The sequence below is a fragment of the Kryptolebias marmoratus genome, linkage group LG21 (assembly GCF_001649575.2).
Source record: "Kryptolebias marmoratus isolate JLee-2015 linkage group LG21, ASM164957v2, whole genome shotgun sequence".
Classification (NCBI taxonomy): domain Eukaryota; kingdom Metazoa; phylum Chordata; class Actinopteri; order Cyprinodontiformes; family Rivulidae; genus Kryptolebias; species Kryptolebias marmoratus.
Genome location: NC_051450.1, coordinates 8,118,504 through 8,134,783, shown reverse-complemented (window position 1 = coordinate 8,134,783; position 16,280 = coordinate 8,118,504). Strand labels below are relative to the sequence as shown.

General features: G+C 42.9%; 2 protein-coding genes across 3 annotated transcripts; one reads left to right on the top strand and one right to left on the bottom strand.

Annotated features, from left to right (window-relative positions):
- The first annotated feature begins 436 nt into the window (after nt 1-436).
- Nucleotides 437-13,013, top strand: irf9 (interferon regulatory factor 9). Of its 2 annotated transcripts, none has more exons than XM_017414107.3 (10): nt 437-527; nt 852-925; nt 1,998-2,120; nt 2,298-2,478; nt 5,714-5,850; nt 6,797-6,878; nt 7,786-7,845; nt 7,934-8,323; nt 10,213-10,328; nt 11,364-13,013. In XM_017414107.3, the coding sequence occupies exons 2-10, from the start codon at nt 869-871 to the stop codon at nt 11,517-11,519; spliced, it is 1,302 nt and encodes a 433-aa protein (XP_017269596.1). In that variant the 5' UTR covers nt 437-527; nt 852-868; the 3' UTR covers nt 11,520-13,013. The 2 variants fall into 2 exon arrangements, with proteins under 2 accessions (XP_017269596.1, XP_017269597.1); XM_017414108.3 differs by having other exon boundaries at nt 494-527; nt 826-925.
- emc9 (ER membrane protein complex subunit 9) lies at nt 12,600-15,988 on the bottom strand. Its single transcript, XM_017414109.3, has 6 exons — nt 15,837-15,988; nt 15,430-15,635; nt 14,254-14,330; nt 14,058-14,127; nt 13,809-13,903; nt 12,600-13,295 (listed from the first exon to the last, which is right to left on the bottom strand). The coding sequence occupies exons 1-6, from the start codon at nt 15,925-15,927 to the stop codon at nt 13,115-13,117; spliced, it is 720 nt and encodes a 239-aa protein (XP_017269598.1). The 5' UTR covers nt 15,928-15,988; the 3' UTR covers nt 12,600-13,114.
- Nucleotides 15,989-16,280: the final 292 nt, after the last annotated feature.

The window sequence follows — 16,280 nt, the reverse complement described above, 5'->3', positions numbered from 1 at the left end:
AAACAGGGTTGACTCCAAGAGTTAGTGCTATCGTTTTAATCAGGGATCATACACAATGAGTGTCCCTCGGAGTATGTGTTGGAGATCAGTCTCAGCTACTACCACACCAAATTTCAGCTCAGTATCTGTAAAACTGACTAAGGGATAGCCATTTTAGTGTTTTCAAAGGTCAGTTGGCTGTGGCAGCCATATTGAATCCTGTTGACTCCAAAAGCTAATCAGTTGTAGAGGTACAACTAATGATCACAGTCTGCAAGTTTCATTAAAATTCGTCTTATGGTTCATGAGATATTTTGCTAACAGACAGATATTGGCACAGGCGAATTCATTATCATCCAGCTTTGTCTTTTGGTGGCGGGCGGCGGGCGTTCCGGCGCGCTCTCGCCCCCTGGCGGCGAGTGGGGGCGCGCGTTTCAGAGAAGTCACGTGATTTCGGGGAAACGGCTCCCCAGCCGAGTCTGAGCCGAGAGGCAGCCGAGCTGGTCTGTCACACGGTCCGCAGGCACCGCGGAGGAAACACAACTGAGGTAAACGAAACAAATCCACTTCCTTAATTTAACACCTTAGCGTCTATTTATTGATTTACTTCTTATTAAAGCAGGCGGCGGGAGTTGTCGCCTGGGTTTTTATTTCAGATCCAGACTCTGCTTAAAAAACGTCAAATTTAAGAAACATAGTATTAAAGTTCAGTCGTTTTGTTACGTGGATTTCATCGACTTTTAGTGATGCTTTTAGTTTGAATTTACATCATTCTTAATTCATATTTGTCTGGACAGAATATTTTGACATATTATATTTAGCCATGATTGTTTTGTTTTGTTTCAGTTTCATCGTTTTTGTTGTTTTTCTAGCTATTTTAAGTGAAGTCATGGCCGCAGGCAGAATGAGATCCACACGCAGACTTCGCTCCTGGATCGTCGAGCAGGTGTGTGTGTGTGTGTGTGTGTGTGTGTGTGTGTGTGTGTGTGAGGAAAAAAAGGAAAGGAAGGACGTGGAGGGGGGTTAGGAAGGAAAGAGAGAGAGTCCCATGAAGTTGGCTGGTTCAGAAGATTAAAAATGTGACACCGGAAGTTTTCACTCAGCCTCCAGCCTCCTCTAATTTAAAGGACAATCAGCTAAAACTCTGTAACGACAAAATAACATAATAACATCATGACATGCTGGCAGCTCATCAAGCTGCACTGTGCATTAATGTGTCCTATTATTGGCATCAACTACCTTTTTTTAATATATTAAACATTTTACCCCTGTTACTGTATAGAAGATAGAAAAAAAAAACAGCTCAGAGTTGTGAAAAGCTGAATTTACACTTATCTATCTTATAATTCCCTTTGTCATTAGTAGCGATAATGTTTTCCTGTCTTTCTGTTTGTGTTGTGATCAACTCCACACCACATTTTAGCTCGATATCCGTAAAATTGACTGAATTATAGCCACTTTCTGGCATCTAAAGTCACTATAAAGTGGTTGTCATTTTGAATTGGGTTCACAGCAGAAGTTAAACACATACAGGTGGTTCATGATATGTTTTGCTAGCCGGCGTAAACTCCAAATCATTAATGGTGAAACTTTAAAGGCAGCTGTGAGCGCTCTGTATGAGTTGAGGATGACTCTCAGCTACTACCACACCAAAGTTTAGGTCAATATCTGTAAAAGTGACCGGTATTTTTGAGGTCGTTTGGCTGTGGCGGCGATGATAAATGCAGTTTTTAATCAGAAATCTGCACAAGTAGTTTGGGTTTGTAAGCCCCGAGTAGTGTCTGCAGGTATTTAGTTGTCCTTTTTTTGTCTCTTCTGTCATGTTCTGTAGTGTTTTTCTTGGTAAGGCTTGTGGCTTTCTTCAGTGTGGTATATTAACGGCAGACAAACAAGTACACGATCAGCATGCTGCGCCCGGTTTCCTAGCACGTGCCGCCGCAGTGCCTCTGTCAGGTGGCGCCGGCGGTGCTTGTTGTGCGCAGCTGACGTTTCTTGCCGCCGTGTTTGATCTCTCCCAGGTCAGCAGCGGGAAGTACCCCGGCGTGGTGTGGGACGACGAGGCCAAAACCATGTTCCGCATCCCCTGGAAGCACGCGGGGAAGCACGACTTCCGGAAGGACGAGGACGCTGCACTTTTTAAGGTGAACACGCTCTCTGACCGCTTTGGCTGATCGTTGAGAAAGTGATGTTTGGTTTGAAGGAGTCGAACTTGTTTAGAATAAAAGAACGGGAACGTTAGTTTTTGTCTTTCGCTGGGCTCTGTTGAGCCGTGGGCCTGTCTGTGACCAAACTTCCCCCCCCCCACCATCCCTCCGCAGGCCTGGGCAGAGTTTAAAGGGAAGCTGGCGGACGGCGGACAGGACAACCCCGCCGCCTGGAAGACCCGCCTGCGCTGCGCCCTCAACAAGAGCCCCGAGTTCAAGGAGGAGATGGACCGAGCCCAGCTGGACATCTCAGAGCCGTACAAGGTGTACCGCCTCGTGCCCATCAGCGAACAGGGTGAGAGTCCACACAGCTCGATTCAGACGGAAGCTTTATGGCGTTTAGCTCTGTTTGCTGACTGTCCTCGGAGGAATAACGCTGCTTCATTACCTCCAGTTAGTAGCTGATGTTCTGCTGGGGAATAAAATGTTAGAAAGATGATGGTCACAGCTATTTTAAGTAGTCATCAACAAGAAATCCCCTCTAGAAACATGAAAATAGCCCACACGCTGATTATAAGTGTTTGGCATCTATCTTAAGGAAAGCACAAAGTTCCCTTTTTTAAAAGCAAAAACTATCAATCAATTTAAAAAGTAATGTTAGCTTTAACCGAACGTTATGAAGAAAGTTGGCGGAGGAGTAAAAATGACCTGGTTAGGGCTACAAAAACAAAAAGTAAAAGCGGAGACAGATTCTATTTAAGTAAAGGTTGACAATTTTTAGGTAAAATAAATGTGAGAATTTCTAATAAAACTCTCCAAACTGTTTTAGTTAAATCGTTTTCAATCAGAAGCTAATTAGGACTGAATGTTTCCGAGGCCTTGGTGGGTTTAATTTCTGACTTTTAATCTAATTAAATATCAGGTCTTCGAAGATTTTAAGCAAAAAAAACCCTGTTTGAATCATTTTAAGATGTAAAACAAGGCTAAAAGAAAAGTTCAGCCATTTTGAAGTGGGGTTCTGTGTAACAGCTTATAAACAATGAACATCTTACCTGCTGTAGATAGATTATTTGAATGACCTCAGTTTGGAGAAACAGAGTTTGAGTCGGATTGGATTAACGAGCTATCAGCGAGTTCATATAAAACTAAGACTAAAAACCCTCACCGCGGTTCACGCAGACTTCGTATTGATGCCGATTTCTGTGATGATTAGTACAAAAGTATTCCTTTACAAGCGTATATAGCAACAGCGGGAAGTAGCACTTCCCAGGACATCCAGGGGTCACATCGAAAATCCAAAATAACCGCGTCACGTGAACTCACTGCTGCTGAAAAAAGCTTCAAACTCCACATTTTTCAGTTCGAATGGAGAAGCCTCCTCCGATGAGAAGCGAAACGTCTTTAAAAAACGAGAAGTTCAGCTGTTGTGTTTAAAAGCTTTTAGGGTTTGCGTTTTGCAGGATTTTTGCAGGATTGACGGCGGCCAGTCTTCACAATATCAGTGGTTCACAAACCTTTTTAGCTCCACTGACCGGTTCATTTTTAGACAATATTTTCACGGACCAGCCTTTAAAGGTGTGGCGGATAAATACAACAAACTAAAATGATACGACCGGCATGAAAACAGGGGTATTTTTAAAAACATAATAAACGTAAATCCAACGTGTCCTCGCAGCTTTGTTAGCTGCGTCCTGGTATTGCGTTATCAACGTGAATAACACCCTCTCCTCCCCCTGATGTTCTCTGGTCAATATGGCGATGTTTAAACATGCCCTTTAAAAGAAGATACACCACAAATATAAAGTGCACAAAGAATCCAACTCACCATAACGCTGAATCAGTGGGAGCCCTGTGCCTGTTTCTCAGTAACCAGACGGTCCCATCCAGGCCTCCAGAGACGTTTGTTTTTTACTCATTTTGCTGCTTGTGGGTTTGTTTTTAGCGGTAACGTATCACGTGACCTAGATGAGCGTTTTGACATTAATCAAGAGTGAGTCATAGATGGATGTAGTGGACCGAATCCGGTCATTTTTCAAAATAAATGTTGTTCAGACTCCGAAATTTAAAAAAAAAACTGGAAATACTGTAAGTTAATTATTCTTTCTGTGTGGCCCGGTACCAAATGACCCACGGACCGGTACCGGTCCACGACCCGAGGGTTGGGGACCTCTGCTATAGATGATTTCTTCGGGTTGGTTTTGTAGAGACATAGTAGAGTGGTGTATGAATGTGTGTGTTGTGAAGTGCTTCGAGTGTCCTGATTGGCTAGAAAGGCTCTCTGTAAGTACAGCTTGGATCATCATTAGTCTGGTTCTACGTGTCGGATAATACTCCAGCAGGACTTTGGTTTGCTCCATTATTAGATTATTAGGTTAATTTGTACATCAAGGCAAAGTGTCAGAGCTGAACGCACGTCTCAAGTATCGAGGGAAAAGTGTCATAAACATAAACTTTGAACCTAACAATTAGCACAGTCTGTTACTTCTGCCGCATTCACGTCCTCTTCTGTTCTTTCTTCACATTTGTCCCGACCGGTGGTGCAGCCTGCTATTCAGATCAGTAAAACGTCGGTGGAGTGTGCGACAGCAGAAGCTCCCGTTGATGTGGACGCACAGAGGCGGATCAGAACCCACTGGTTGAGTTGGGCTGCTCCGGATACTGTCCAGATCAGAAAGCTGACCTCTGACCCAGCCGGCAGCGCAGACACCGAGCTCTCCATTTAGCGCACGTATGAAGGGCGTTCGCCTCGGGTGGCGCAACACGTTCGGCGCGCTGGCGAAGCGGTAGCTCTTTGAACGACCTCAGTGTGGATGAATAGTTTGTTTCCAACTTACCATTAATCCGGGTGAAGCCAAGGTTATCATACTGCTTTAATTTCATAATCATTTTTATATGAGCTGCGCTCCCTTTGTTTCATCCTTCCAGCTCATTTTGCAGATTGTGTTGAGGGAGGAAAGAGGCAGGGATGGATCTTTTGGTTTTAAAGGTTGACTCCTGAGCGTCTCATTTATAGACAATTGATGAGTCAGACTCAGATGGTTTTATTTTCACTCCTGACCTGTAAAAAAAGAACTCACAGTGTTACTGATTTCACACAGTCATGAGTTATGCAGCTCGTTTTCAAGTTTATTATGGAAACCGAATGTGTACGTTTCACATCAGCTGATGGGAGTGTGAGCTGTTGGTTTCTAATTCAGGTGTGAGGCAAACATTCCTGGATTTAAAGCAAGATTTAGGCAAACAAAGTCCAAGGAAAGATTTTAAAAGATCCTCAGAAAGTCTGGAGAGAGCTACTGATTAAGAGCACCTAAAGAAATAACAACGTCAAACTGCTTGGAGGGAAATTATGAAGGAATGTGTCCCCGGATGAGCTTTTTTTTTGTTTTTCCTCAGGATATTTAGGGTTTGATGAAAAGGGGATGGATTAGTGGTCAGTGCCGCTGTCTCGCAATCCCAAGGCTGCGGGGTTTGAGCCCAGGTCGCGTCAGGAAGGGCGCAGAGTTCGCTCGCTGTGGCGCCCCCCGCAGAAGGAGAACAACACAGCTTCCAGTCTGATGCTAAAAAACACCCTCTTCTCTCTGTGTGTCCAGGTGTGGTGATCCCCAAGAAGAAGAGCAAAGAAAAAGGCGGCAAGAAGCTGAAGCTGAAGAGGAAGAGCAGCGATTCTGAGAGTGAAGACGCCGCTCCGGTCAAACAGATAAAAACAGAGGAGGTCACCTCTCAGCTGGTGAGTTCAGACAGATTAAAAGAGCCAGACCTCCTCTGAGTGCTGGAATCACTCAAGTTGAATCTTTTACAATAAATTAAAACCACTTCAGGAACCTTTCGTTGGATTAAAAGCTAAATAATCAAATTCAAACATGAATTTCTGCAACCAAATTGAATGAAAAAGCAGACCCTCCAGGTTTTCGCGATGTTGCGATCGCAACTATTAACGCAAACTTTGCCCAAAACACTGCAACTTTCCCGAAACTTTAACCCAATATTTATTGTTTCTAAAGTGATTCGCCACCGTTTCTGCGGTCTAGTCTCTTCTTTGTGGGTTTGTGTAGTGCGGAATACAAAATAACCCCAAATAACTAACGAAGAAGACACGTGACGTCACTTCCTGTTAACATCAGAATGCCGGGAGCGTGCAGGAGCAGCGACCGAAGCCAAAATGTGCGCTAATGCTTCACATTTGCCCACAAAGTTTCCTCCCCAGCTGCAGGAGAGTGGGGGGAAGCTGTTTTGCACGTCCTGCAGTGTAATCATGGAACATAAACGTATCGACAAACACTTTGTGTCTGCAAAACATGTGAGGAGAGCTGCAGACAAGGGACAATCCAGAAATGGTCATGAATGTCAGTTTAGAAGCTATCAAAGTTCTCAAATAAAGCACCTTTTGAGAATGTCAATGTTTGTTGGTAATTATCTTACAAAACTAGTAAGTATTTTTGGTTTATATATTAAAATTATGGTTGTTTATTGATTTTAGTTTTTAAAAAAAATCGCAACTTTTAGGAAAACGCCCTGCGAAATCAGGCATTTTAGCTGCAACAATCACAAAAAATGCCCACGGAATCCTGGAGGGACTGAAAAAGGCTAAAACCCACTGCTGTAGTCAGACAGATGCTCTTTTCCTGCTCCTGCTTTGATAAAAGCCTCTCTTTTTTTTTTGTCCTGATTTGCAGCGCGTGGAAGAGTCGCTGCTGCAGAACAACGAGCCCGTCCAATCAGAAGGACCCTCTCAGTGCGCCGCCGTGCAGAGAGACGGTGAGCCACGCTTTTCTTTGAAAACTTCTCTACTCATCAGGGCTGTAGAAAATCTTCGGGTCTCACAAATTTAATCCAATAAAAGCTCTGATAGGTTCTTTACCGTAATATAAAATAAAAACACAAATCAAGTGGAAGAAGTTTGAGCGTTTAAACTATAAACATGCAAACTATGGGTCTTTATTAAAAGAATAACTGAGTAAATGAACCTTTCTTTGTCAAAAAATATAATAATTTGTCAGATTAGTTGAACTTTAAATGATGTAATTCATAATATAACCTGAAACGCTGCACATGGGACTCGTCTATTATAGTTTTTAATTGTTGTTTGTGTATTTTCAGTATAAATATGCATTATGAAGGTTTCAGCCAGAGAAATGCAGCCTATTATAGTTCTAGAGGGAATGCATATTGTCAGATTATTGCTCTTTTGGTCAAATCTTGGGAATAATGTGTGATCTGTTAGCACTCAGAATATCTGTTGTGAATAACTCTCAGCCATTACCACACGGAGGCACAAAGCATCCTGTTTTAATAATCGGTTTTCATGTCAACAAAACACAGGAGGTTCAAACGTTTCAGGAGTAGGAGGCTGTTTAGAAAAAGTAGGGGGCAGTCGATCGACAAAGATGGTCGAAAACAAACTCGCCGAGGAAGAAAATCACCATTTATTCTGAAGAAAATCACATTTTGCATTGTTATGCAGATCGGGGATAGCACAGGGACTCTTCTAGACAAACGTTTACAAAATCTCTTTGGTCAATTAGTAAAAAGCAGCTGAATTAAATTTTTTTTTTTACTGCGATTTTTATTTTGAGCCCCCTGGAAACAAACCTGCAGCAGAAAAATCGGCTGATTGATCACTTCTTCTTCTTCTTCTTCTGTCCCACCTGTTTCTGTTCTGCAGCGGTGGATGAGATCAGGTTGGACGTGCGGATCGAGGAGACGTTTCCTGCTATAGCAGGAGGTAATAAACATTCACAGCTGTCACACTGCAGATAGTCGCGTCCCTGAAAAGCTCGACTGTATTCTCCGCTGTGTTTTTGCCTCCACAGTCCAAGACTCCTTCAACGTGGCCGTTCACTATCTAGGACAGGAAGTCCTGAATCGTCAGATCCACAGCTCCGACGTCCGGATCATGTACCTGCCTTCCTCCTCCATCCCTCCGACCCCGGCCGCGCTGAACGGCAGGTTCCTCCGCGTCCCGCTGCCGGAGCCGCCGTCCACGCTGCCGGCCAGCCCCGAGCTGCAGGCGCTCTTCACCCTGCTGCCCTTCATGGAGAAGGGAATCGTGCTGACCTCCACGCCGCAGGGAGTGTACGGCAAGAGGTTCTGCCAGGGCCGGATCTTCTGGACGGGGCCGCACACGACCACGTCGGGCCTGCACAGGATGGAGAGGAACACCGAGCCAGTGCTGCTCTTCAGCAAAGACGTCTTCAAGCAGCGTGAGTTGGGCGGGATAAAAAAAAAAAAAACATGGGGAAAATGTTGGATCTCGTAAGAAATTAAGTTAAAATCCAGGAAATAGTGTTTGGCACAGGAAGAACCTGGAGGTTAAATGAAACTAAGAGGCAGTAATTTGTTCCAGTTAGTCAGATTCAGAGCCACACAGAGCTGTAGTCCAACTGTCCAAATGGTTAAAAAAAAGAGATATTTAAGCAAATTTACACAGGTTTTTATAAAGAACTAAAAGAAGCAAAAACAACCTCTTAAAGACCTGCTGCTTCGATTTAAAAAAAAAAAATCATTCCTGGTTCATTTAATCCAGAAATTAAAAGTGTCGATTTTACAAATATTGAGCTAAATCTGATGTGGACACGTACTCTGATATTATCACAATATTCCAAACTGTTGTATGAGAGGCGGCAGGTGATGTGCATTCCTTCAAACGATGTTAGGGCTTCACTTAGGGTGTGTTCACACCAGCCCTGTTCAGTCCGCTGCAATCCAACTCTAGTTCTTTTTCCTGGAAAATCCGGTTCGTTTGGGGAGGTGTGAACAATCCAACTCTGATACGGACCCAAAAAAGTGAACTCTGGTCTGCCTAAAACTTTGGTCGAAGTGAACTCTGGCGCCGTTTGAATGCATATGTGAACGCAAGCGGGCCGGAGACCGCTCCAAAAGCAGGAAGTGGACTACAGCACAGGGCCTTCTGGGTAAATACAACCAAAACAAACACGTGTTTCTATCACTAGCAGGAAAAAATGACTCGTGGTTAAAACAGAAATCTTAAAACCGCTAAAATTTGGCGCCGCTCCATTTTTGTTTCCTTTTCTAGAAGAAGGAAGTTGCGCTCAGTGTCTTCTTCAGAGGTTTTCGTGTCGTTTCCTTCAGTAGTTCTTGGTGCAGCGCCACCTTCAGGTGAGGGGGGGAACAGGTTGATCAAAGGGTTTGGGTCAATTGACTCAGAGCAGTGTGAATGTGAACCGCAGCAGCTGAAAATGGAACAAATGTTGACATTTTGGTCCCCAATCGAACAGAGTCCACCGGACTATCAGGTGTGGATACAGCCTGATTATTGCATTGATTCCGGATAATATTCCACATTAACACTGTAGCGGCAATAAAATAATCAACGAGTAGTGAGATGTCTGTTTCAGAGAATTAAGAGAAAGATTGATCTTTGTCTTTCAAATAAAGGATTTTATTCTGAAGGCAAAAGAGTGTTCGGACACCCCACTCACTGAACTCAGTCAGGAGAAGAGCCCCAAAAGAAAACAACCTACACTTTTATAGGGAGGCTTCATTACATCATTTTCAGCCACACTTTTTCACAGTTACTGAAACAGGTTCGTTTCTCACAAAGAAGATCTGATAAAACCAGGGAGTGAGGAATCACTGAGAACAAATGAGCCAAGTCCAGGTGCAGAAAGGAGTAAGGGAGGACCAGAGTCTTCCTCAGTTCCCACAAAGAACAAAGAACAGAAGCATTTCAAACCTTAATACAAAACATAACAGTTAGAAGAAGAATAACTTCATTAAGTCTTTATTTCTGCAGGCAGGAATCATAATTATTGTTATACATTTTACTGTTAAAAAGAACGACATTACAGCACTTTTTGAGTTCACATAAAACAATCTTAAAACAAACTGCTTCAGTCTTAATTGTCATTTTTAAGGACGTCCCAAATATAAGTGTGTTAGACTTCAGTCGAAGTCCTTTCTCCTTCATTTATTTCCAAACCCAGTAAACAGCTGAGTCAGCTTTAATTCAAGCTTTAAAATAGGAGTCATTTATTGTGGAAGGAGTGCAGTTTGAAACTCTTAATCTTTTTTTTTTTTAAGTCTCCTTCACTTATATGTCAATCTGCCTTTTTGTCTCGTGTTTCTTCAGAGCTGGACCACTTCCGTACGAACGGCGGTGAGCCGCCTAAGTGCAGCTTCACTCTGTGTTTTGGCGAGGAGCTCAGCAACGCCGAAGACCCGACCAAAAAACTCATCATCGCTCAGGTAAAGGAAACCACGTGACTCGGCAACCCACTGTAGCTTAACGCGGAAAATATACTTTGATGAACTACGCAGACCTGTGTGAGTCCTTCACGTGAGACATTTGTGGGAAAATGAGTACAAATAGAGATAAATTAGAACTGTTAGAACTTATTAGAACTCTTCTGTAGTGAGGGTGGGGAGCAGGTGGAAGAGAGCCTGGAGAGGTGGAGGGACGCTCGAGAGAAAATGAATGAAAGTCAGTAAAAGCAGACGGAATTATGGGATAGGTGTTAGTGTGAAATGCACAATGTCACGGATCGTTCACACTTAATAACAACTGACAGTGAAGTAGGCGGTATTTTGGCCTCTGAATCCTGCGAGGAGGGGATGACAGCAGAGGAGGTGCGTTACAGAAAGCTGAGGGGGGGGAGTCGAATCATTGACCGAAACCGCGAGAAAAATGTGACCCGACAGCTAAAGGGTGACGTCAGAACAGCGTGGAACGAGCTGACATCAGCCCCTCCCTTCAGAGTGAAAACACATCATCAGACTTCACCGCTTTATTTGTAGATGAAGCGCATCGTCCTCCTCTGTTGTTGAGAACTGAAGCTTTGAGATCCAGTTTAAAAGATGCTGCCGTGCTGTAAAGCGACAGTGTGAATTTGAAGCATTTTTATTTTTCAAAATGAAGGACTGTTTCTTTACTTTCATACATTTTAAAGATGGCCTACAGACAGAAAAGTAAATACTTCAGACTCACAGGGTCAAAGGTGAAGTTCACAGGTGACCCCTGTGGGAAAACCTTGTTTCTGCTCCAGCGTCACATCTGGACATTAAGACAGGAAAACAGCCAAAGCTTTAATAACACAAGTTTGTGTTGTTTTTACTGGAGGTCTGAGAGCCACTGACTGACGAGCAACATCTGGCGCCACAGCTGCAGGCGCCAGCTCCATTTTAGCCTGACGAATCGATCCGAACAGAGAGAAACCCGTCAGCCGCGAGAACCTTTTTAACACGAACGCACCTTTTTTGTTTGTTTTTTTTCCTCCTCCGCAGATCTCTCTCCCGTGGGCCGAACAGCAGGTGCAGAACGCCGTGTCCGTGTTCGAAACCATTTCCGTCTTCCAGACGCTGGCCAGCCAGTCCCCGCTGGGAGAAATCACCCTGAACCTCGTCACGGTGCCCACGCCGTCCGCCGAGACCACCGCCTGAGACCCTCCTGGTTTAAAACCCAAACTATGCCCCTCCCCCCCCCAAAAAAGGGAAAGAACCTGAGTGAAATCATCGCAGCAGTCACCAAAATAAAAGCACCCAAAGTTAGTTTAGAATGTGAAGCTGCTAAAATAAAAGCCCGTTAATTGTGAGGCAGATTTTCTTTTTGTTTTGGCCTTCAGAGCAAACTGAGGGCACAAAGACAGACTTTAAAGCACTTCAAGAAAATCCTGCTTAACTTTGGAAGCTGAGCAGCGAAACTTCAGCACCTTTAAGATCAGAGCTCTGAAACACTACAGACCAACACTCAGATGGAACGATGATGAAGAGGCAGAAAATTTCTATTCTTTTTTTAGGTTCTTTTAACTGGTAGCCACTTTCTTATGTTTCGTTAACTAAAGGTGTAGAAAATAATCGGTCAAACAAACTGCTGTCATGTCAAACACAAATTCACTCAAAAAACAAGGAAGTACTCAATAACCTCATATTTCAGTAAATATAGTTGTTTCATGTACTTGTTACTGGATTTACTCTCTGTACAAACAAATGTAACCTTTCCTCTTAGTTGAATTTAGTTTTTTAACACAAAGATTTATTTTACAATCATGGGTTCTTAGTTGAAATAGATTAAAATGTTCTCAATGAGAGAGGAAACAGCAGCACTCGAACTCGTTGGATTCAGTTCAAACGACGAATCTCGGGGGGGAGACCTCTGTAAAATATAGGCGAGCATTAAAGTAATGTTCTTAGATTTCAAACTGTTCCCGCCGCGTTTAAACCTCGGATGTCGACACAAACGGGGTTGAAGTACAGGAGTCCTGCAGTGAAGTTTTGAATCTTTCGTATTAAATGTTTTCAGACACGACAAGAAAAATTTAACACTTTCATTTGAATTTAGCTAACTCAAATAGTTACACAAGGTGGGGCTAATTTGTTTTTTATGCATCTGTATTAAAAAAAAATAGCGTGTTATAATAAGCTTGAGCTTTAGTTAAATGTTCAATTTATCCTTTAATACACTGAAAATTGAAGGTTTTCTTTCTGTGTTACATTAGTCACGACTATATTTTTGCTCCTGTGTAGACATATCTACAAGTGATTCACGTTTTTATAAGCAGTATATGTGACCACAGGAGCGTTTAGTGTAAATAAACACATTTAACTACATTACAGGGTCAGAGGTTCAGACCAGCATCCTGACATGCTTCATGTTTACCTCCTGATGCAGGACTTGTGTGTTAGATCTGTTTGGGATGTGAAAATATACTCAAATAGCCCAAAATAAACACAGAGGAGAGTCGTAGTGTTGAAGTGATTTTAAGGTGGATTAGTCATTTAAACAAACAGTTCTTAGGGTTGGCACATGATGGAAAAGTGGAAGACTAAAGAGATCTACCAAGATGTAAATATTATTTATACATGGTTGTCTTTGTTCAACTAAAATAAAAACATCCTCCTGGACTCGGTGTTTTGTGTGAGTCTGTTTTTGAGAGAGAAAAAAAAAAAAAAATCTCATCTGTTAAGGAGGTCACCGGGTCTAAAAACATAAATAAGTGCAGCTTGGGCTACAAACTGGCGCTGCTTCTAAAAGGGGGTTAAATGTTCCCGTTAACCGGCGAGGACAGTTCCTCTATCTTGGCGTTCAGTTTCTGGTTGGTCCAGTCCTTCGTGATGTCGTCCAAGTGGCTGTCGAAGTCCACCAGCAGCAGGTGGTCGCCCGACTCCAGCATCTGGCCGGCGATGGCCCGGGTCTCCTCCCACTGCCGCAGCATGATCCTGAGCAGAACCGCACAGAAGATGGGCAGCAGAATTAGCATCTGTTCAAGAACTTTAACAGAGCCACGTCCGTTACTTCGGACTAAAACCCGTTTTTCCACATTTTTTTCCGATCCAAATTACAGCAGCATACTGCGTAAGAGCGCAACAAAGACACTCGGACGCCTTGTGCTTCGTTGCGAAGCAGGCCGGTTTCCATTAAAAGATCTGAATGAGAGTTGGCTCAAACTGCAGCTACTTCCATTCACTGGAACAAGACGGTCTGAAGAACCTAAAACCCAGTGGGTCCTTGAAGAAAAACACATCGCCTGCCAGAGTTTACACTAAGATCATCTCATGTGAGAACAGACAGCTAAAGCAGCCATTTTTCCTAAGTGCTTGTTTACCATACTTCTCTGAAAACGTCACTCCTTCATGACTTAAACTACTTCATCAAAGGGAAACGTGAAGCAGACATGAACTTTAGGTCATGCTGTGCCTGTCTGCGATGATGTGCCTCCAGCTCGGTCTTACGTGTGCTTGTCTTTGAGCGTCCATCTTGAGTCTTTGCGTTCGTACATGACGATCGGAGGAACTCGGTAATCCGGAGTCATTTTACTTCCGTCAAGCTGCGAGGGGGAAAAAAAACAACAAAACAACCCAAAACAAACTATTTTTATTATCATTGGATATCAAAACACTTTTCATTAAAAGTGATCATCACTAATCTAATCACTAATCGTCACTTTTGTTCGCTAACAGGGAAGAGATAAATGTTCTTACCATCAACACAACTGCACTCTCAAACTGCTCCGTGATCTTATCGGCTATCTTTAGTGCACATGGCGTCGGGCTGCCAAAGAAAAAAAAAAAAAAAACGTCAACAAACGATGGAAAGGTTTACAATTTGACAAAATATGTACAAGTAACACAAATCCTCCGAGGCGCTCCACATCAGAAACACACGGGTCAGTCTCACCTACTGTCTGACGCGCAGGCGTTGGCCTGATAGTACCCGACAATCCTCTGCTGGGTCTGTGAACACCAAACATCCACCTGAAAACAACAACAACAAAAAAAACAACAGAAAAATGTCGTCAGTTCTGAACATCTCACAGACAGATACAACTTAAAACCCACTCAGCTGCTGGTTGTATCTGATTCCTGCATCTAGTTCACCCTGGAAATAATCTCACACATACTGAGGACATAACTGATATCTGAAACCAAGATGTATTTCTAAGGAGAGAGTCGTTAAAATGTACCAAAAACAACATGTCTTCTTTTACTTTGCTTGTTTTAGGTAACAAAATATAAAAAAAGAGAAACTCAGAACAGCACAGTCACCACAGTTCAGTATTATTACACTAATTTATTTGATCACAATCTGTTAAAGAGAAGGAACAATGATTTTAAAAACATATATTTACAGAAAAAAGGGATCACTAATGAATCGTTTAGTGGTGACGTATTGTGGCGTGATGAGTCTGAATGTGAAATCCTGAAAAGCACAAAAGTACGGAGGAGGTGCTGTCATGCTTTGGGATCTCAAAACCGATAAAACTATAAATGCACAGCACCACCCTCAGATGCCCAGTTCTATCTGGAAGCATCAGATTGGGAAAAAAAACTGTTTATTTACAGTAACACCCTATGAAAGCAAACATGGAAGCAGCACCGGTGATGGATTACACTCTCCAAAACTCAGAAATACAGCGTGGGATTTTTTTAATTTACAGAACAAGAAGTAGCCAACACACTACTAAGATCTATTACCGTCCCTCTGGAGAGCTATTCTTGAAAATGATAAAAACAAGTTTGCATAAAAGTACTCGACCAGTGTAGAAGAAGAGACACTTTGCCTCAAACATCTTGTACTTGCATTTATATTCAAGCATATTTAACTAAACTGCTGCATTTATTTCTAACTAACCAGGCAAAATGTGAAGAAATTAAGAGGTTAAGACTTAAATGTGCAGTATGAAAAATAAAAAAGAACATTTAGGACTGTTGAATAAAAGGCAGGGTTTGAAAACATGAACATGGGGGACACTTTTTTCGTTTATGTTGTATTTAATTAGCCAATACAGTAAAAAAGAAAAGTAGAGCAAAGTCAGGCGGTGACTAGTAGGTGATACCAAACTGTGCACTACACCTGTGTGAGGGCCAGCTGCGTGATGGGGGCCAGCGGCAGGTGGGAGTGAAGGAGCGGCACGCAGTCTGTCACGCAGACAGCGCCACCTGCCGAGCCGGAGGACGACAGCAGCAGCCCGTTGACGCTGCAGCGCGGAAACAGGCAGGCGTGCAGGTACATCTTCACATAAGCCCGGCAGGAGAGCTCCACCTCACCCATACTGAGCACTACGGAGGACCGGGGGAGACGCAAACAGTGAACAGGAGCTTCAGAGGAGGGCTGGAGTTACGAATGGCACGGTGCTCGCCCAAAACAAAGACTAAAAACGCCCCAAGCCGAGAGGGGTGTTTGACAGCTAACTGACGCTGCTGTAATGTCGTACGGTTAGCATAAGAGCTATGCAGAAATTAAGCTAAAATAAGTCCTACCTGTCGCAAGATAGAGCGTCAAAAAATAAATAATACTTCCTCGGAGAGTGTCAAATCTATCGATTCGTAAAGTCTTTGACAAAGCCAACATCCGAGGTCTATTTACACTGACAACTTCCTAAATGAAAAAGCATCTAAAACTGCCGTTTAGCTGCCCCTGCCCAGATGAGTTATTTGTAAGGTTCCGATTGGCTTAAATGTTTGGGTTTGAAATGTGATTGGTGGAGGAAAATGTCAATCACCTTTTCTGCTGTTGAGGCGTTTTTACAAATCAGAGTAGCGCGCCCTCTAGAGGAGAGGAGGTATCTAGTCCAGAGAGCGAAAAGTTTTAAATTTTTAATTAACTGTGAAAAAAATCACCATCACCAATATTTTTTGCAGAAAAAATATCATACATTTGTTTTTAAATTAAATATTTTTTTATTGTCTATTGAAAAAATTAAC

Excerpts from the sequence above, each read along its gene's own strand:
- irf9 (XM_017414107.3), top strand. The coding sequence starts at position 869 with ATGGCCGCAGGCAGAATGAGATCCACACGCAGACTTCGCTCCTGGATC. Across the intron at positions 2,121-2,297 it reads AGGACGCTGCACTTTTTAAG|GCCTGGGCAGAGTTTAAAGG; the intron begins GTGAACACGCTC and ends ATCCCTCCGCAG. Across the intron at positions 6,879-7,785 it reads CGCCGCCGTGCAGAGAGACG|CGGTGGATGAGATCAGGTTG; the intron begins GTGAGCCACGCT and ends TCTGTTCTGCAG.
- emc9 (XM_017414109.3), bottom strand. The coding sequence starts at position 15,927 with ATGTTGGCTTTGTCAAAGACTTTACGAATCGATAGATTTGACACTCTC. Across the intron at positions 14,128-14,253 it reads GCCTGCGCGTCAGACAGTAG|CCCGACGCCATGTGCACTAA; the intron begins GTGAGACTGACC and ends TTTCTTTGGCAG. Across the intron at positions 13,296-13,808 it reads ACGCTCAAAGACAAGCACAC|GATCATGCTGCGGCAGTGGG; the intron begins GTAAGACCGAGC and ends GGTTCTGCTCAG.